General features: G+C 39.4%; 2 protein-coding genes across 4 annotated transcripts in view; one reads left to right on the top strand and one right to left on the bottom strand.

Moving 5' to 3' along the window:
* The window catches only part of depdc7a (DEP domain containing 7, paralog a), a 30,506-nt gene extending 29,955 nt beyond the window's left edge, over positions 1 to 551 (top strand). For all 3 annotated transcript variants that reach the window (XM_017708001.2, XM_017708000.2, XM_017707999.2), the window contains exon 9: positions 12 to 551. In XM_017708001.2, coding sequence (XP_017563490.1) covers positions 12 to 226 — 215 coding nt within the window. In that variant the 3' untranslated portion in view covers positions 227 to 551. The remainder of the gene's footprint in view (positions 1 to 11) is intronic.
* Positions 552 to 7,863: 7,312 nt separating this feature from the next.
* Positions 7,864 to 20,763, bottom strand: part of cstf3 (cleavage stimulation factor, 3' pre-RNA, subunit 3) — a 33,761-nt gene continuing 20,861 nt past the window's right edge. The window contains exons 13-21 of the mRNA XM_017707998.1: positions 20,689 to 20,763; positions 20,411 to 20,554; positions 18,026 to 18,128; positions 15,693 to 15,762; positions 14,663 to 14,858; positions 14,119 to 14,269; positions 11,244 to 11,338; positions 9,699 to 9,759; positions 7,864 to 8,629 (exon numbers count right to left, since the gene is read on the bottom strand). Coding sequence (XP_017563487.1) covers positions 8,427 to 8,629; positions 9,699 to 9,759; positions 11,244 to 11,338; positions 14,119 to 14,269; positions 14,663 to 14,858; positions 15,693 to 15,762; positions 18,026 to 18,128; positions 20,411 to 20,554; positions 20,689 to 20,763 — 1,098 coding nt within the window. The 3' untranslated portion in view covers positions 7,864 to 8,426. The remainder of the gene's footprint in view (positions 8,630 to 9,698; positions 9,760 to 11,243; positions 11,339 to 14,118; positions 14,270 to 14,662; positions 14,859 to 15,692; positions 15,763 to 18,025; positions 18,129 to 20,410; positions 20,555 to 20,688) is intronic.

Genomic DNA, 20,763 nt, shown 5'->3' on the forward strand with positions numbered 1-20,763 from the left:
CTCTTCTGTAGGTACAACGTACTGTAGACGCATTACCGGGAACGCGTACGTAGAGACAGTTCAGAAGACCACCAAAGAGGAGCTGTGGGCTTTACTCCGAACCATTCACGAGAACACCAGGCTCTCCGTGAAAGAGAAGAGGAGGCTGCTGGGACAGTTTTACAGAGGCCACCCGGAAATATTCGTGCAGTATTTTGGAAAGCAGATCTCCAGTGCTTATTTGTAGCAGGTTCCTGTAGTAAAAAGCCATTGCACAAGATGTAGAAAGTGTCATGTAAATGCTGTAAAAAGTGTAAATATTGTAAAAAAAAAAAAAGTAAATGTTATTTACTTTGCATGCTTGTAAGCATGTGCTAACAGAAAGGTCAAGGAGTCCAGTCATGCAGATTTTTAAAGTCTGTGTTCAAATATAAGGTGGGAATGTTATTCATGTCGTTCCTTTTTTCAAGCTTACCTGACTTGAATGTTTTGTTCTGATAAGACTGAAACTTGTTCTCAAACTGTGTGACGTCGTGCCACAGGGTCCCATTCTGAATAAATGTCCAGAGGAAGACCGTGTCAGAGTAGTTGTTCTTATCAGCGTTTGAGTTTGTTCCCTACTGAAGCAGCATGTGCCAGATCTTCATGTGCCTTCACCAAGCTTGTGCCAGATGTCAGGCATCCACTTATGGTATTTTGTGGTTTTACGCACTAAGAACTGCCATAATTCCTTTGATACATGAGCATTTTCCAAACTCTCTTTATACCTTAGCATTTAACTTTTTTTTTTTACTGCACTTTTAAGACTCACATATGTAAATTGCCTCTGCTCTGATTGGCTGCCCTGTGCCTCTGTGCTTGTTTAAAAAGCAGTCCAGGCTAAAATGTGCAGAATTAACTATTACATTTGTGGATCTTTTGGAGGGCTGCAACGATGTACCTGCTTCCTGACAGTCACGAACAGCACAACGTTTAATCAGTTTTTCCACATCTTCCTAATGGATTGAGACACAACATAAACACACACTTTTTGAAATTAGGAGCTGCAAAATTTCTGTCAGATATCAATTATAGCTGATCAACTACAGTTTAAAACACTATAGCCAGAAAATGTTGTTTTGTTTAGTTAGTAATGACAAAAAGAAAGAAAACTGACATGCCGTGGAATTGTTCAGCGCTTCTTTTCTGTGACTGTTGACTTATGGTGTAAGGTCCTTCTTTTTTTTACATTATTATCATATTTCTCATGAGTATTTCGCTCTGACTAAGAATTTTAGTGACACACACACACACACACACACACACACACACACACACACACACACACACACACACACACACACACACACACACACATACTTTCTAAGCCACTGGGGGCAGTCGTGGGCTGGGGGAACTGGCCCTGTAACCGGAAGGTTGCTGGTTCAATCCCCAGTGGCGACAGTCCATGACTGAGGTGTCCTTGAGCAAGACACCTAACCCCCCAATTGCCAATCCCAATCCAGTGTTAGGTGGGAATTCTATGTAACCTACAGCTTCCTGACATTAATTCCCCCAACAAGTCAGACCAAATTTGCACCCATGTATTAAGTCACTTCTAATAGGCTTATGTGGTTAAACAATCCTCGTTACATAGCTAAAAACAGTTGTCGCAGCCTGCTCGATGGCTGAACTGTCTTGCAGATTCTTGCAGATGATAGTATTGCATATCACACACTGTCAGAAACCAATGACCTGACAGATCTGAGCCAAATACTTTGCTGGGTCATGTACAGCACAGCAGGACATGGTGTCACTTTAATGTTATCGCTGGAGTGAGTCTTCAGCTGGAACTGGATTCACTTTGTTATACTTGGATGACATTTGCAAAATGACTCCAGACACATGAGAACTGAGAGGACAGCCCAGACGTTACATCAGACAGCATCCCTATAGAGACACTATAGAGCACTTAGCAGAGAAACAAAGCGTGAAAAACCCCACATGTACACGGCTTGTGTATTTGAACCAGACAGAAAGCCGTCTGTCACCAGAAAAGAAAAGGTCAGAAGTTCTGCAGATGAATGTATTCTTTGTCGTTATGTAACTGAGATGTTGTTCGGAATGTGAATATTCGAGGAACCGAGGCGAGTGTTCATTTTTATCAATTGAGCAACAGCTGGCAAAGACGTTTTCTGCTTGCTTCTTAGGCCTCAGCCAGTTCAGCGCTGTAAAAACTAGAGTATCAGAAATGCTTAGCTATAAATTTTGGAAATGCATGTCCAGAAATGGTCAGATCACCATTCTGGCTTTTTCAATAAATAGACACCCGCCTAAAATACTTTAGGGGCCAGATTCCCAGAGCCAGATTAAGCCTAATCCTTGACTAGAAACAATTTCCAGTGGTGATTCACCACCAGTGCTGCAGGCTTAGTCCAAGAGGGAAACTCACCCAAAAATAAGTTTATATATACCCTGATCAGGCATAACATTATGACCACCTCCTTGTTTCTACACTCACTGTCCATTTGATCACCCATATAGGTGCACTTTGTAGTTCTACAGTTACAGACTGTAGTCCATCTGTTTCTCTCATACTTTGTTACCCCCTTTTACCCTGTTCTTCAGTGGTCAGGACCCCCATGGACCCTCACAGAGCAGGTACTGTTTGGGTGGTGGATCATTCTCAGCACTGCAGTAACAATGACATGGTGGTGGTGTGTTAGTTTATGTTGCGCTGGTCTGAGTGGATCAGACACAGCAGTGCTGCTGGAGTTTCCAGCAGTGTCCACTCACTGTCCACTCTATTAGACACTCCTACCTTGTCAGTCCACCTTGTAGATGTAAAGTTAGAGACGATAGCTCATCTGCTGCTGCAGTTTGTGTTGGTCATCCTCTAGTCCTTCATCTGTGGTCACAGGATGCTGCCCACAGGACGCTGCGGATGGGATATGTTTGGTTGGTGGACTATTCTCAGTCCAGCAGAGACACTGAGGTGTTTAAAAAACTCCAGCAGCACTGCTGTGTCTGATCCACTCAGACCAGCGCAACATAAACTAACACACCACCACCACTTCAGTGTCACTGCAATGCTGAGAATGATCCACCAACCAAATAGTACCTGCTCTGTGAGGCTCCATGGAGGTCCTGACCACTGAAGAACAGGGTAAAAGGGGGTAACAAAGTATATACAGCTATACAGTAAGTGGAGCTGATCAAATGGACAGTGAGTGTAGAAACAAGGAGGTGGTCATGATGTTAAGCCTATCCCCAAACCTCAATAAGCAGCTCCCTGATAGAAAGAGGATAGTGGGCTGCTGATGGCAAAGCTGGTGGTCCACTGGCATTTTGCTCAGTGTTTTCCAGGCAGCCCACCAGTGGTCAAGCAGAGTACTAGACAAAATTTCACCCATTAACACAAATTTTGCACTCATAGTCCAATTTTTTCTTCCCTTTGTTCTTTTGCTATACTTTGTAAATTAGTTTAATAAGTCATTTTAATCTAGCAGTGTCACCATTTTCTATAAAATTATTTCATATTAGGCCTGTATGATTTTTTTTAAGTTGTTGGTAGTAAGTGTCTTAGTTTATTCTCCAAAATTAAAGTCTGTGTGCATTCAGAATCTGTTTGAGGAGATTAAAAACTAGTTAGCACTTGTGTGCAGGACAGTAATCAGGGTGAACCGAGGGTGGACCAGTAGGAGCATACAGTCAGCAAGGTGCCGACCTTATCGAGCCAGCAGACTGATATATGCTCGCTATCTGGGTTGTTGAAGAATCCACTCACCAGTCCAGAAGAGAAGTGACAGACTGCAACAATCCTGGCCAAGTATATCCAGAAGACCCAGTTCTGTGGATCTGTATCAACATAAACTGGTTCCTTTTAGGCAGCAAATATAACCTGAATGAACGGATTATTAGCAGAGATTTCTGTGGCTTTTTAAAAGGAAATTGCCTCAATTTTTCAAAATGTCTGTGTAATTCAAAGGGCAAGATGTAAACAATGTCATTCAGAGTGGTTTGATGTGAAACTGCTCATTTTAGATTAAGAGACCCTTATAGGTCCCACAACAGGGGAATTTCACCTTTGCGTTTAACCCATCTGTGCAGTGAAACACCACACACACTAGTGAACACACTAGGGAGCAGTGAGCACACTTGCCCGGAGCGGTGGGCAGCCCTATCCACAGCTCCCGGGGAGCAGTTGGGGGTTAGGAGTCTTGCTCAAGGACACCTCAGTCACGTACTGTTGGCTCTGGGGATCGAACCAGCAACCTTCTGGTCCCTAACCTCCAGCCCACAGATAAGAGTGATAAGAACCAGGGCTCACCACATCTACAACAGAAATATAGCCATTTTATTTACTAAGTGAAATGACCAGTGAACCTATATTGCCTTCGGAGTTTCTATATGTTATGTTGATGATAAAACAGAGATAAATCTGAAATAACTTAGTTTCCTTTTGGGACTGTTTTACCTTACAGTGGCCTGCATGTCTCTCTCTGGCTTTTATAAGATATACTTTAGGTCAAATCGTTCTCAAAACTGTCGTAAAACAATGTATTCAGCATCAGTATCAAAAAGTTTATGCAATAACTTTGTGAGCTTTTAGAGGTGGACGTCTGGTTCCTATCACCACCACTGTGAACAGTTCTGACTCGGCAAGTTTCTCTAGAACAGAGCCTTTCACACCAAACCACTCTGAATGACTTTGTTGAAATTTTAACCATTTAATTATGCAGAAATCTAAAACATTGGTGGATTAGCCCTTCAAGGTGTGCATGCCAAATATGACTTTGAAAGGCTGATGCACAAACAATAAACCATCCTCTCACCCAGTGGTCAGGGCTTGGTTTGATTAGGACTCAGAGCCCACAATTTGCAAAACATTGGGTCACTTCTAGCCTTCATAACTTTTTAAGGTACAAACATGATCTACATATCAGGACATTCAGCAGACCCGCCCATAACTAACAAGCATGATGTCATCGAGCTGTGACATCAGCAACAGTGAGTAATTTGGCTCGGAAAAACAGCCAAAATCCTGATATTATCGCTCTGCTTTTTGGCCTTCATATTCCAAGAAAGGGTTAAAACAGCGACATGATTCACACTCAGATCACTCATCAGACTCTGACCCACCACCCACAAGGATTTCATCCACCTGTGACCGTCCATCAGCCGGAGATCCAGCTCAAAAATCACCCAAACTCCGCTCGCTACTGTTACATTAGATATGACAAATATTATTGTGAAATGAATTATATTCAGTTCTGTCTTTCAGTTTGCATTGGTTTTGAGTATTATAAATATCTGCCATGAAGTGTGCAATATGGTGTGTATCGGAGTTTTAGCACTCTTTTAGCATGAATTCAAGAGGACAGAACAAAAACATCTCCACCTTTTGCTAATTGCTCATTCTTGCTCATAATAACCAACAGAATGAATCACAATCAAAATCATTGCACTTTCATCTCACAGACACTCCAGACTAACAATCTCTGAAAAGGTATCTGAGGTGCAACTTGTTTTCAAGATCTCTATAAGCACAAAAAATGTTTTTGATCAGAAATGACCCAAATTCATAAAGACGTTAAATTTCTATAGCATTTCCATGTCAAATAAAAGCCTTTCTGAGTAACCCAGGGTCTCCTGAAAATAACATCATATATGTGTGACTGACACATGTAAATACTTTATAATTGCAATTGACACAAAATACCAAAAAACTCCCAGAAATTCTAGGGATCTAAAGGTTAAATGGCAGAGAGAGCATTACACCCAACACTCTCTCTCTCTCTCTCTCTCTCTGCAAGTTCTTAACACTAACATGCTTTTAGGAAAACTGGGCCAGAAATCCATTTTCTACCGTCTGTATCAACACATTTTTTTACAGTAATTGGTGCTGCAGTTGTTTTTATGGCAGTACAACGCACGTTTAGTTACAGCTACACCGATCAGGCATAACATTATGACCACCTTATTGTTTCTACTCTCATTGTCCGTTTTATCAGCTCCACTTACTATGTAGGTGCACTTTGTAGTTCTACAGTTACAGACTGTAGTCCATCTGTTTCTCTGATACTTTGTTAGCCCCTTTTACCCTGTTCTTCAGTGGTCAGGACCCCCATGGACCCTCACAGAGCAGGTACTATTTGGGTGGTGGATCATTCTCAGCACTGCAGTGACGCTGACGTTGTGCTGGTATGAGTGGATCAGACACAGCATTACTGCTGGAGTTTTTAAACACTGCGTCCACTCACTGTCCACTCTATTGGACACTCCTACTTCGTCAGTCCACCTTGTAGATGTAAAGTCAGAGACGATAGCTCATCTGCTGCTGCACAGTTTGTGTTGGTCATCCTGTGGTCTTTCATCAGTGGTCACAGGACGCTGCCCTCAGGACGTTGTCGGCTGGATATTTTTGGTTGGTGGACTTTTCTCAGTCCAGCAGAGATAGCGAGGTGTTTGAAAACTCCAGCAGCACTGCTGTGTCTGATTCACTTGGACCAGCACAGCACACACTAACACACCACCACCACCACCACCACCACATCAGTGTTACTGCTGTGCTGAGAATGATCCATCACCCAAATAGTACCTGTTCTGTGAGGGTCCATGGGGGTCCTGACCACTGAAGAACAGGGTAAAAGGGGCTAACAAAGTATCAGAGAAACAGATGGACTACAGTCTGTAACTGTAGAACTACAAAGTGCAGCTATACAGTAAGTGGAGCAGATAAAATAGACAATGAGCGTAAAAACAAGGAGGTGGTCATGATGATATGCCTGATTGGTGTAATTATGATGGCCAACATTCTCACTGTGCTGCAGCATGTGCAGCTCCAAAGCGCATCCTAGTGGTGATCAAAGACCAAGCACAGGGTGTCCACTGAGACGCTGAAGATCTGCACAGTAGGAGGTGTTTTCACAAAAGCAGTTCTCAGCTGGTCAGTTTAACTGGGAATTGAGGACTGTCCAGTGGAAAAGTTAACTTTAGCTCCCCCTATGGGTCAGTCTTGACTTTTGGATTAAAGTTACCTGACCAGCTGAGAAAATTCTGCTTTCTGAAATGCTGAATTGTTGAGTTGTAAGCACAAGGTCAATACAGGACTGTGCAAAAGTCAGAGAACATGGTCAACTGTCCAAACAAAGCTGCCATTAAGTACAAGTTATTCATTTCTTTAGTGTTGAGTTGGAAAACACCCTGAATACCAGTATATCCCCAATTTACTGTGTCCAATCTTCCCCTTCATTCCAGCTTCCATTCTTTTCAGGAGACTCACTTTTAGTTTCTCAAAGAATCTGCAGACACACCTCCAAAGTTCAGTCTTAGAAGCTGGTTGATTTTCTGAAGTGATCACACCCATTCAGTGGTGTTGAGGTCTGGACTCTGGGGTGGTCAGTCCACTGTTCAGCTTCTTTGTTTGATGTGTCCGTCTCCTTTTCTCAGTGAGGTTCTTCTTGAACAGCTACGCATCCTTTCAGACCCACAGCGCTGAGTCATCTTCTCACAGTGGAATGATGGACAGAAACACCTGTGGATGTTTTCAGATCTGAAGCAGCTTGATTTTCTCCTCTCTCTCAAAGATCAAAGCTTTAAGTGCTGTTTATCTGATGGGGGCAGTGTTGGTGTCTACCAGCTCTTCCAGGTGGTTGCTAGGAGCCACATTTTCTCTGTAGCCTTTAATCAGTTTTTCACTTATTTTCTTTGACTTTCTTCTTCATTATGAAAGTGGACTGTTGTATATTTTCTCCGAAAAAGCTTGTAAAATGATTACTTTATTGCAGTTTTGACTATAATTAAATGAGTAGTGTGCTTTTTTTTACAACACAGAACTGTAAAACTATCAAATTAAAGCTTTCAAAACAGTTTTAAAAACGAAAAAAAAAGTTCGAGTTTTTTTTTTTACTTTGTTTTATTGGAAGTGAAGTTGTTTAATTTCCATTTGACTACAAAATGACATTTCTGATGTTTTTGATTCCTTGTGTCCATTGAGACTACACATGGCAAGCTCCAAACTGTGTCAAATCAACATCCAGAATAAAAACTTTGTACAATATAAGCCACTCAGTTTTAAAAATAAAACTGTTTTTAAAAAAACAAAACAAAACAAAAAAAACCAACACAAACTCAAAGACAAAAACAAACAAGAATGATAAAGATGGGAAACAGCAAAGAGACTCGAAGGATCTTAAGAGCCAATCACGACGAGTCAAAATAACAAAACCTCTGCTTTGTAAAAAGGGGTCAACAGTAAAGTGATACATTCCGGTCCTCAACTCAGTGGACGTGCGTGTTCATGCGCACTCACAGGAAAACCATCCATTGAGAGGGAAGCTAAGAAGTCATCACTGGAGAGAGGGGGAGCAGTTATGTTAACAGTTAGGGTTTAAGTGTCCGTAGTGGGCACTGATGAAGCAGTGCTGACCAGAGAGCAGATCAGTGTGCGTGATTTTGGGTGGGGCTCATCGAATCCTCTTCTGCTGCCTTGCTCGGTAAATATCGTTAACCGGTGGGGCGATAGCCCCTTTGTCTTCCTCCTCGTCTGAGTCGGCATTGGGCCTCTTCAGGGCCTTGTTGGCCACTGCGTGATTCTCTATGGGTCCGTTCCCCTCACTGATTGCGTCAGGACGACTGCCTGTAATCAGCTCCACAGCAGCTTCCACAGCTACACAATGGGCAGAGAGCAAAAGAACACTAAGAACATCATATTAACCATAGCAAAGTTACCATAGCAACATCACCAGACTGATGAAACGAATGATTATAAGACAATAGTGTGAACGCTGATCAAATGTTTGGTGTCTGAAGTTCAGTTTTGCACTGGAGCCATGAGATAAATGCACACTGTTGGAAATAAAGGTTCTGTGCAGGTGCGTTTTTTGTTCATTAAGGTACAAACAATGTAAAAGGACCCTCAAAGGTCTACAGAGGTTTTAAGGTCTGATTGGGAACCTTCTCAGATGGTACAAATATAATATTTTTTTTTCTCTCTTTTCCTTTTTTTTCTATTTTTTGTTGTTGTTGTTTTACATGTTCTGTATGTTTCTTTTATTTATTTATTTTTCTCCCAACTTCTACCATTTTTTCCCTCCTTTATTCCTCCTTGTAATTTATGTCTGCTTGTATGTTTGCAATTTGTTGTTCTCCCTCTACATGATGGCAGAATATATTAAAAGAAATTTGCTATATCAGTAATAAAGAAAAATAAGTCCTCCGAATAGGGGTGGTGGTGGCGGGTTTAATTTAAATAAATACATTTTAAAAAAAAACCTGATTGTGAACCTTAAATATATTTTTCCAGGTGAAAAGTTCACATTTGTTCCTTTTCTTAACTGAATGTTTTAAAACAGAACAGTAGAATAAAAGCCTGGAGGCGAGGCGGGGTGTGTGGAGTCAGTACAGCTTAGAACAGATAATTTCAGTGGGTTATGGTTCAGTTATGTTCCCTGACCAGAGGTACTGAGATGTACCCTTAAGGGTCCCACCCCAGAGACAGGACAGGAGGTTTTATCCTGACAGCGACAACGTCAAACATACACCACCGTTCTAATACTGTCAGTTGGGTTTATAAGGCTTTAGCTAAATGAACTGGCGTGAAGGAGGAAGAACACTCTAAAGTCTCCCTGCGGTCTAACCCACCCAGTGTTTAGATCTGCATGAGTTTGTCTGCTGGAGAATTTTGGGTGGTGTGCTCTGAGTTTTAAAGAGCCTCAAGGCCAGTGTGGGATACATACTCTCTGGCAGCGTGCATCTTCTAAACGACTCCATCAGCTCATCCACTTTTACAAACGGACCCTGCAGAGGAAGAGGGGAAAACAAATTACAAAACGTTTTCACATGAACTATTCTGGAAGAAATGTCTCATTCTGGCCCCTGCTCCCTCAGCCTGTCCACTCTGCCTCTCACTGCATGTTCACATGAAGGTTTTGCCACATTAAGGGCTCTCTCCGAGTCATATATGGGGAGTGGAAGTGGGCTATAAAACTCTCAGACAACAAGCAAGCTTTGATTCAAACTTGCAAACAACAGCACTCCACAGAAACACTGATACAGAATGCAAATTAAACAACAGCAACATGACAGTAAGGATTAGGGATGCACCAATATGGGAGTTGCAGGCCAATCTAGTATTTTTCCATATACATATCTGCTTATGCCGACATCTACCAGAATTACAATGAGAAATATAACACTGAATTTTGTAAAATAATGAACAGTACAATTAAAAAATGCAGATATTTTAATACAGTAAATCAGCATCACCTAAAGGTATAATTTAATATCTGCCAACATGCATCATCATGCATCCCTACTAAGAACTCTCAACTTCAACAACAGAGAGATATTCTAGAAAAGCCTCAACTAGGACACATGCTTTAGATCAGAGGTCACTAACAGTCTGGACCTAGATGCTGTCCTATGTGGACCTGGGCCTACAATTTAATTTCAACCAAGTGGTCCTGTTTTAATCAGCGTAACTTTTCTAGCCTTTATGATAGTTTTAGTAGTCCGGGAAACTCACAGACCAATCACATGCGTTGTAAATATCACATGTTACGCCACTCAGCCCATCAGATCTGTGCATCATGACGAGCACTGAGACTCAAATGAGTGACACACACAGGGGAGGGACGAGGCGAGAAACAGCAGTCAGAGAAGAAAGTGAGTCAAGTTAGGGAAGTTATTTCACATGGCGTGATCTAAAAAGGGAAAACTGACAAATGTTGTTGAAATGTGACTGAATTGGACTTTGATCTGATATTCAGTTGTTACTCTATAAGACGTTGATATTCCTACTAGGCTACTTCAGTTTACAGTATATGACACTGAATCATGATGCAGGTTAGACATTATGATGTTCCAGAGCCTTTGCTTGGGGAAATTTTCTCTAACTGGACCTTATTGAATTTTAATTAAATACTCCTGCTTTAGATGAACATCAATAGGCCTCATTTCATCAATATTTTCCTAAGTATTTTCTTAAATATGTTCTTGAGAAAGGTCCTAACAAAGGTCTACAGCAGATTATGTGTTTTTAAACCACAGAACTGTTTGCAGTGTTGAGTGTGTAGATTCTGTTCTTACCTAAAAACAATTCCCAAATAAGAAAACACTTTTGAATGTCAGAATCTTTGTGAAAACTGCGTAAGTGGGATTTAAGAAGAGATTATTTCTTTTGAACGGTTGGATGAATGAGGCCCATTGTTCTTAAACAACAGGGTTTAACTAACAGAAAGCTCTTAGTCATAGACAGTAGTATAGTGGCCTGTAATACTGACCGTAAAACAAGTTGGAGGAGGCAGCAGCTTCATAAGTACAACAGCAGCGGGAGGGACAGGAAACACTCCTCCAGGTACAGGGTGCAGGCCGGGGGCTGCATCACAGATACACATGGCTTAATATTACAAGCATTACTTATTAAATATATATATACAGTATTGTGCAAGAGTCATCACCATCCATTATTTATTGAAGTGCCAATCAAATAACAGACATTTAATACAATATCAATTCCAAAAAAGCTGGGAAGGTAAATGAAATGCTATTAAAAACAGCAGTGATTAGTAAGTTCTGTTTGGCCTATATTAAATCAAAACACATTATTGTTTTTTCGTAAATGTAAGCTCATTCCAAATTTGTTGTTTGCAATGTGCACCAAAAAGTTAGGACATGAGCATGATTACTAGTGTTACATCACTTTTCCTTTTAACAGTCCTTAATAAACATTTGGGGACTGAAAACACTGGTCTAGTCTCGAAAGCAGAGTTTTTCTATTATACTAGTACAACCATACAGGGCCTTTGTTATCATATTTTGAGCTTAACACACACACTTTTCATAAGAGACGGTTCTGGACTGCAGACAGGCCAGTCTAGCATCCACACTGTCTGGTTACACAGCAATGCTGGTGTAATACATACAGAAAGTGTAGTGATGAAATAAACATTGACATCCCTGAAACAGACGGCATCTAAAAGGCAGCACGTTGCCCCAAAATGCGTTCAGCATTAACGGCGCTTACACAGATAAACAAATTACCTGCTAACACCGCACCTCCATCATCCATACCACCACAGACACTGGCTTTTGAACTTTATGCTGGTAATAATGTGGTCGTTTTCTTTTTTGGCCCAGACAACATTATTTCCATCAACAATCTGAAAGGCGGACTCATGAGACCACAAAGTTTCCACAGTTTCCACTGTCCATCAGTCCGTCTTAAATGAGTTTGAGCCCAGAGAAGTCGGCAGCGTTTCTGGGCGTTGCTGACACATGACTTCCTCTGTGCACAGTGTAGACTTAACAAGAATTTGAGGTTGCAGCGATGGACAGTGATTATTTACAATTGTTTATCAGTGTATTCCCAAATCATCCATCACATAAACATGCTGTTTTTAATGCAGTGCTGTCTGAGAGACTGAGGATCATGGGCATTCATGTGCGGTTTTCAGCACTATCCTTTATGCAAAGATATTTCTCCAGATTCTCTGAATGTTTCTGATGATATGCACTTTAAATGAGTGGTCTCTGACTTTTATACAGTACGGTAATGAAAGCAAAGAGTGGACACACTAAATACTGGACAATCTATTCAGTTGTTGAGGCTGAGGGTTCTGTGTAATTTTCCGTTAATTATGTTTCATTCCTTTTTTGTGGCTCTGAAAAATGGAAAATGTTTAAACATATATTGAAAATTAAATTAACAAAGGCTTTGAGGTTTTCCCCATACTGCATAAGGTTACTATTACTGTTATTACAGATAGAACACTATCAGAGTCTTGCATTCTCTCTAAGCACAAAAGCCTGTGTAGAAAGGTGAGCTTTGTGAAAGCTTTGTAGGACTTCCTTAAATGGGAATTCTTCTTAAAACATTTTCCCCACAGATCCTGAAAAAATGTTTGTCATAACTGCTCACAGCACAGCATCAACAGCAAATGACATGCCAGCTCTTTATTCACTGCACTTTGTGCCACCTTTACTTCACAGAATATAATAAAAGCAACATATGAGCAGATATGGATGTCCTCATTCAGTCAAGTCACTGTATTTCTCTCCGTGCTGTTCTTATTACATCACCATAAACATGCTCTGGCTGCTAATTGCAGCCTGCCACTGCCACTTGTTCTACTTTGCAAATGCATTAGATCCAGGGCGTATGTTCTCTTAGGCTGATTATAACATCTGGGTTGATGAAAAAACGAACATCAGGCCATCTCTTGCCTTTACTGCCATTTTTGACACGGAAACTTAAGTAGGTTAGTCCTAGTTTCAGTCTGAACTGGAGCATCCTGACGCAGATTTTTCCAATTCGCTTTGTGAACGTCATCTCACTGAGATATAAATATCTGCTTTGGTCCATCAGGGCTGAACAGCAGCAATTCTTTAGGGACTCTGGGTTTAAGCTCTATATGAGAAAGTTTCAGAAAAGTTAGCAATGTCCGATTCTGACTCAGAGATTAGTATGATAAGGAAACTGTGTGTGTTTATGTATGTATGTATGTACACTCACCGGCCACTTTATTAGGTACATTGCTAGTAAAAGTTTGGACCCTCTTTTGCCTTCATAACTGCTGTAATTCTTCGTGGTATACTTTCAACAAAGTGATAAAAACATTCCTCAGAGATTTTGGTTGGTTATTTGAGTTACTGTTGCCTTTCTATCATCTCGAACCAGTCTGCCCATTCTCCTCTGACCTCTCACATCAACATGGTATTTTCGTCCACACAACTGCCGCTCACTGGATATTTTCTCTTTTTTGGGCCATTCTCTGTAAACCCTAGAGATGGTTGTGTGTGAAAATCCCAGCAGATCAGCAGTTTCTGAACTACTCAGAGCAGCCCGTCTGGCACCAACAACCACGCCACGTCACTTAAATCACCTTTCTTCCCCCATTCTGATGCTCAGTTTGCACTTCAGCAAGTTGTCTTGACCACCTCTACATACCTAAATGCATTGAGTTGCGGCCATGTGATTGGCTGATTAATGTCACTCCTAGCAAGCTGAATATCTTATTGCTACTGTAGATCTGAAGTAACTTGTCTTCAAACGGTCATTACAATGGGAGGAATGAATTACTCAAATGACAGAGACGGCTCATTAGATGAGAACAACATCTAAAATTAGCAAGGTAGTGCGAACAGACAGACACTTACGGGCGAGGTGGCGGGGCTGGAAGGGAATCATCTGGTTGGTGTCTGGTTTTGGATATTCCGGCTTACGGTCAGCCTCATCTTTCAGTGCGGGGGCAGAAGGGGCAACTACTGCCTCTGGGATCAGGGCAGCATATTTGGCACGGGACACATCCTGTCGTTCAACAGTACAGAGACAGGAGAGGACAGAAGGATGTGGGATTACTACTATTATCAAATGTACTAAACTGTAGTGTACTAAATGTAGTTATTATTGGGGAGCATGATGTACACTAGTGCTCAAAAGATTGGAATAAATGCTTTTATTGAGGTAAAAACATTGTGGTGGCAGATAAACATACGCAATCACTAACAGCCTCAGATTTATATACTTAATGTTCATGTGCATCAGTATTAGCTTAGCGCTAACATACTATTAGAAATCCTATGGGGTGCTAGCAGAATGTAGCATTATTGTAGCCTGAACTGAAGGTCTAGCTCTAATAGTAATGCTTCACAACTGGGAAAAAAATTGTGTAGGTCACACAGAAAGTAGCTCTAATCTCACCTTGTATCCAAGGGCTTTGAGTTCGCTGGTGGAGCAGGGGTACAGATCCATGAACTTATATCTGTCCACAAGCAGGGCCGTCTCCTTGCCCTCGTATTCGTCTTTGAAAGCCATAAAACGCCTTCGCTCTACCTTCAGGATACTGGCCAGGTCTCCAATGTTGCTCTCAAATGCTAAGAAGCGAGCCCAGATCTCCCTGTCAAACACGCATTAAACATGACGCAAAACAAGCTAGCTGTGAGTTGAGTGGGCTGGAATAAGACAAATAAATGTAAATAAAAGAAAGTAGTATATATAGTCACTGTGACATCTTGGGGATTATGAAAAGAACTACTTTTCAAACTCTTAATCTGGTGCTTGTAAATTTAGTTTAGACCATATTTAGAGGGCAGTGCTGAAAAGTGCTAGCAGAATGGGTGTTTCCTTTTTGCCTTTTTATAAAGAACATACTGCTTGCTTACTTTAACATATAATCCTGAGTGTACAGTCCACTTCCAACTTATATTTATAATATTCTTTCTTTGAAAGCATTTTATGTATGTAAAGAAATATAAACATTAGCAGTGAAAATACACCGATCAGGCATATCATCATGACCACCTCCTTGTTTCTATGCTCATTATCCATTTTATCAGCTCCACTTACTCCACTCAGACCAGCACAACACACACTAACACACCACCACCACCACATCAGTGTCACTGCAGTGCTGAGAATGATCCACCACTCAAATAACACCTGTTCTGTGAGGGTCCATGGGGGTCCTGACCACTGAAGAACAGGGTAAAAGGGGCTAACAAAGTATCAGAGAAACAGATGGACTACAGTCTGTAACTGTAGAACTACAAAGTGCAGCTATACAGTAAGTGGAGCTGATAAAACGGACAATGAGTGTAGAAACAAGGAGGTGGTCATAATGTTATGCCTGATCAGTGTATTTAGCAGGAGACAAATGTAAGCACTGTTAGTTCATAAACCTAAACATGTAAGGCATTTACAACACACAAATAATAAAAAAAAGCTTTCTAACCCTGATTTTTCTGGAGAAAGACTGCCAGAAGTCAGAACTCTCTCAAAAAGGACTCGTGTGTTGTTGTCCTCTGTGAAGAAAGCGAGACAGTGTTAAATGGAAAATCAGTCAATCATTCATTCATGATGTCCCTCAGACTCACGGCAACATTTTTCAGGACAAAGCAGAAATAAACTTGATGATAAAGTAATAGCCTAGCGACGGCCCTGTATTTACTGCATGGCAAACACTGTCAACGTGCTATCCACTGTGAAGGAGAGTTTATTGTGTGTGTGGTTTGATAAGAGGCCTTTTCACACATATTCCATCACCACTCACTGTGACTAAACAGCCAAGCTGTGATGGGTACATGGTCATTGCAAGAGCAGGTCACAAATGGAATATAAAAAGTGGTTAGAATTAATTACTATGTTTTTTGGGTAAATGAAGTAATGAGCAACAAGAAGCCGTGCTTTACAGTGATTTTATAATTAACAACTATTCTTCCACCAAGCAGTGTAGTTCATTAACTGCTAAGCAACATAAATATTCCATATTATTATTATTTTTAAATAATAAGGTTTTTAAAAAGCTTGCCACGTTAATACAAAATCCATGTGGTCTTGTGTAAATACAGTGTTTTAGGACAACAAATCTCAGCCAATTGGATTTTCGAACCGTTTTATAAACATAATTTGGGCATAAAGAGGACATCAAGGGATGGATTACTGATAGGGCCAGTAGAGTAAATGTCCAGGTGTCTCAAACCACAAAGCTTGAGGTGGCTCAAAAATTCACCTCAAGTCACATTCAAGAAATTCATTTCAGATGTAAACATTAGATGAACGAGTGGCCCTTTGATACGTACAAATGACAAATTAATAAATTTCTGTTTGGAGGTTCATTTTGTTTTCATCGTCAGTCAAATGGGATGTTAGTGTTTACCCTTCCGCAGGTATTTTTGAATTACGACTTGGTTTGGCTTGATACAAATCTTAAAATAACAATATTTTAATCTTCCAAAACAGCTATAATGTTGGCACAACAGGCTACTGCATATTAATAAAGCTCATTTTTCAAATAAATTTACAGTGTTGCTTAAAATTGACGAACACAAACATGAAATAAGCTCCCTTTTTTAGGTCTTGTTTTTTTTTTCTTTTCTCCCAAAATTACACAGTGTGTGGGCTCCACAATTATTGAGGCAATCATGAATATTTCAGCTTGTCACAACTATTTTCCACAGATACATATGCTTATGTTCCAACACACAGAGCAGGAACTGGGTGCTTTTCCGTATGTTGAGTTGAGGCAATGGTAAATAAAAGAGGAGGAGACACATTTACTGAGATGTCACAGGTCAAAAGTTCTAACTTCTGAGATAGTGCTCTAATACATTAAGAGAAATCAAGGCTGTTAATCAGCCAATATGACCACATAAGGTTTAATGTTATCGCTATAGTCGGATCAAAACCTTACATTTCCATTTTTGTCTTTCAGTTTTTGGCATAATAATAATAAAAACAAACAAACAAAAAAAAAAACAACCTACTATCCTTTATATCGTATGTAAATTTAAGATGAACGGACCAAAAGAAGTGGCCCAAAAATGCTTGGAAAAATGTCTGGTTGTATTCACTTACAAGGTTTTGGTCCAACAGCAGTGATACAATAGTTGCATACAATTAATTAAAAAGGCAGTTAGATTTTTAATCATAATTACTGATATGGCAATTAATCATTGGATAATGGTTCTATGATCGTGACATGGCTATCAGGGGTCTTGCAAGACCACAGTTTGTCCCTGAGGGCATCTATCTACTAAAATCTAGGTCAAAAGAGCAATTCACGACACTGCTGTTGGAGAGAACATCAGACTTTCTCTCTGCAAGTTTAACAGCTGTACAGGACAGAAAGAGGAACTTTGCGATTCTGAAAATGCCAAGGCCGACATTTATTACACTCAAATAACATGACAGGAATATTATGTATAATGTAGAAAAGCTTTTTGACAGCCAATAAGACGACAATTAGGGGAAACAGCTACAAATGGGAAACAGACATAGAAAATAAAATAGTTAATGAGTTAGCATTAAAAAGTAAAAGCACTATTGGGTGGTGGGGGTGGAGGGGTTGGGATCATCATCATCATCTCTTAACTGACAAATCATAATTGTAGTGACGTCTGTAATAACTCATTTTTTATTCCAGTCTATTCAAGTCTTTTTTATCTTGGTAAAATGTTTAAAAATAGTTATTAACCAATATCCTGCTAAAATAATAACTTACAAATCATGTAACACAAGCTAGATCTGTGGGCTTTTCGACAGAGGTAGAAAAGAAAATGTTCTTACCATTGAGATGAGAGAGATAATCAATATATGCCAGTATGTACTCTGGGATGTCTCCGTACTTCTTCAGACCCAGCTCAAAGATCTTAAAGGCCACTGATTTGTCCTGATGGAGAAATTATACAAACCCCATTTTATGAGTTGAAGCCAATATGTGAACCACACTACCTACTGCTTCTAGAGATTTTTAGCACAGGGGAACTGTCATCAGATGACCTTAAAACAGTTATGATACTGACCAGGAAAAAGCACTACACTTAAAATTAATAACTGGGCAAAAGCTCCATCAATGTTTTTAAGCAACCAATTGAAATGATTATTACTGATTAGCCTGATTTATTAGCATCCTATCCCACATTCTCAGGTTTCTAGAGACACTATCTGACTTTCCTCATTCACAAAGTTGAACAACAGATGTTATTCTTTACTATCATTTGCACCATACAACGCTTCAAAAAATACAGCTGAGGACAAAAGCTTTGGGCCTCTGGCCAAATTACATTGTAAAAAAACTAAAACATAAAATGTGGCCTGTGCAAAAGTTACAGCATTTTAATTTTCTAATATGTTGCACTAAAATGTGCAGAACTGTCATTAAAATGTGTTCTCTGTAAAGGATTTGTTAAATTTTAAACATTTTTAAAACATTTTCACTTACAAAATCAAGAAAACATTCAACATTTTGCTTATAACTGTAGCTATGCTTAAAATGCATTATAATTGCAGTTAAATAAAGAAAAAATTGATTATTTTATTTAATTCATAGCATTAGCAATGAGAGGCAAAGACTAGCTACCTATCTGGATTCAAGAGCCCTAAAATCTAAAGAACTAGTAAGTAATGGACTCTGATCTTAGTTTTAGCAGTCGTGTCAAAGCAGTTATTAAATCAACTTTTATCACCTTAAGAACTAAGACTCAAGTTCAGAGATTTTCTGGCTCAAGCAGAGCCGGAGAAACTCATCAATGCCTTTATTTTTAGCAGGATCGATCACTGTAATGGTCTCCGAACTGGACTCCCAAAAAGTCAATCAAACAGCTTCAGCTGATTCAGAATGCAGCTGTCAGATTCTTACTAGGAGTAAAAGAAGGGATGCATTATTAAATCCACTTGCCTTGCCTAAAACCTATATAATTAATAGGTTGACTAAATCACGCTAAACACAGAAGTTTATGCAGCTACAGTCTGGTTTGGTCGACCTGTTTGCTTGAAAACTGAAACTGAAGATTTTGTTCAGTAACTACCAGCAATATGGATGCTGACCAGACATAGCTGGAAAACACACTTCGCCAACAATATGAATGAGCACCATGACAGTGTGTATGTGAACCCTTATATATTGCTTAAGAACACTAATTAACCTAACCCCATGGTTCCATTAAGTCCCAGTAACCTAGATAAGTTACGCAGAAGTAGGTCAAAATTCCTTGAAAAAGTCATCATGGCTGAATACACTGCCTCAAATGTGTTCAGTAATAAATTCTGTCGCAATACAAAGTGTTCACAATACAAAATATTCAGAATACGTTTACAATAAATAATCAAAATACATAAAAAAAGAAGAATAGATAAATAAGAAAAGGATAATAAAATAAAGATAATAAAGAAAAAGAATTATATATATATATATATATATATATATATATATATATATATATATATATATATATATATATATAAAGAAAGAAAGAAAGAATTAATATTTCAAAATGCATGTAAAAATATTCAGAATACATTATGAATACACTGATAAAGCACATGGAAAAACTCTGCTTTTGTATTTTTTTTTCTCAATGTTCCTCTCTGTTACTAGTTAGCAGTTTTCTTTATTTAATTCTGAATTTTTATATATTTGATAAAATAAAAATAAAAAAATTAAATAAATAAATAAAATGACAAAAATATCAACATTATTTTGGCTCTCATCACCTGCTTCAGTCCACTGCTGCTCCCACAATTACAGTAATATCACAATTATCTTAATTATCACAAAATCTTACAAATTTGACTATAAAGTGATTTTAGTTAATGATATGCAGGTCAGCAACACAGAGATTAATAACTGATTATCACAATGGTTTATTAGTATTGATTTTATTGTATTGGCCTTAGTATTGATTTTAAATGTAATTTAAAAGTACTCTGAAAGCTTTCTCCTAAAAAATGTAAAGATATCTACGTTAAAAAACCTGCCTTTACAAAATGTAACTTGGACTGAATACAGATATTCTCTGTATTCTGAGTACATATTCATTTTTATTGTGTTACATCATAACCTTGAAACTATTTTAGCATCTTTAAATAAATAAATAAATAATATGTTAGTTTCCTCAAACTACCCCCTAAATGCAGAACAGGTTCACTCTCATCCCAGAAACTTTAGATTACCTTGCTGCAGTAGTATTCCATAAGAGCGGCTGTGACGTAAACATGGTGCCGTGTTCGAACGTCTTCTCTGGCTTTCTTAAAGATGGCACGACCTGACTTAATGCCCTCCGCCCTCCTGGCAAACTTCATGTACTGGATGTAAACCTAAACAGTGGGCAAAAGAAGAGAAAATCAGTGTCGTAATAGGGCACTGAAGTAGAGAAAACACTTGGTAAGGAATTAATAGTTATTCTTCATGAAAACTAATAAATAATTGCCATGCATAAAATGAGCCTCACCAAGGTCGGGTCGATGTCTTCTATGGCCAGCAGGCGGTTGTATATGCTGTGCACTTTTTCATATTTCATACGACT

This window comes from Pygocentrus nattereri, chromosome 7 (genome assembly GCF_015220715.1).
Source record: "Pygocentrus nattereri isolate fPygNat1 chromosome 7, fPygNat1.pri, whole genome shotgun sequence".
NCBI lineage: Eukaryota > Metazoa > Chordata > Actinopteri > Characiformes > Serrasalmidae > Pygocentrus > Pygocentrus nattereri.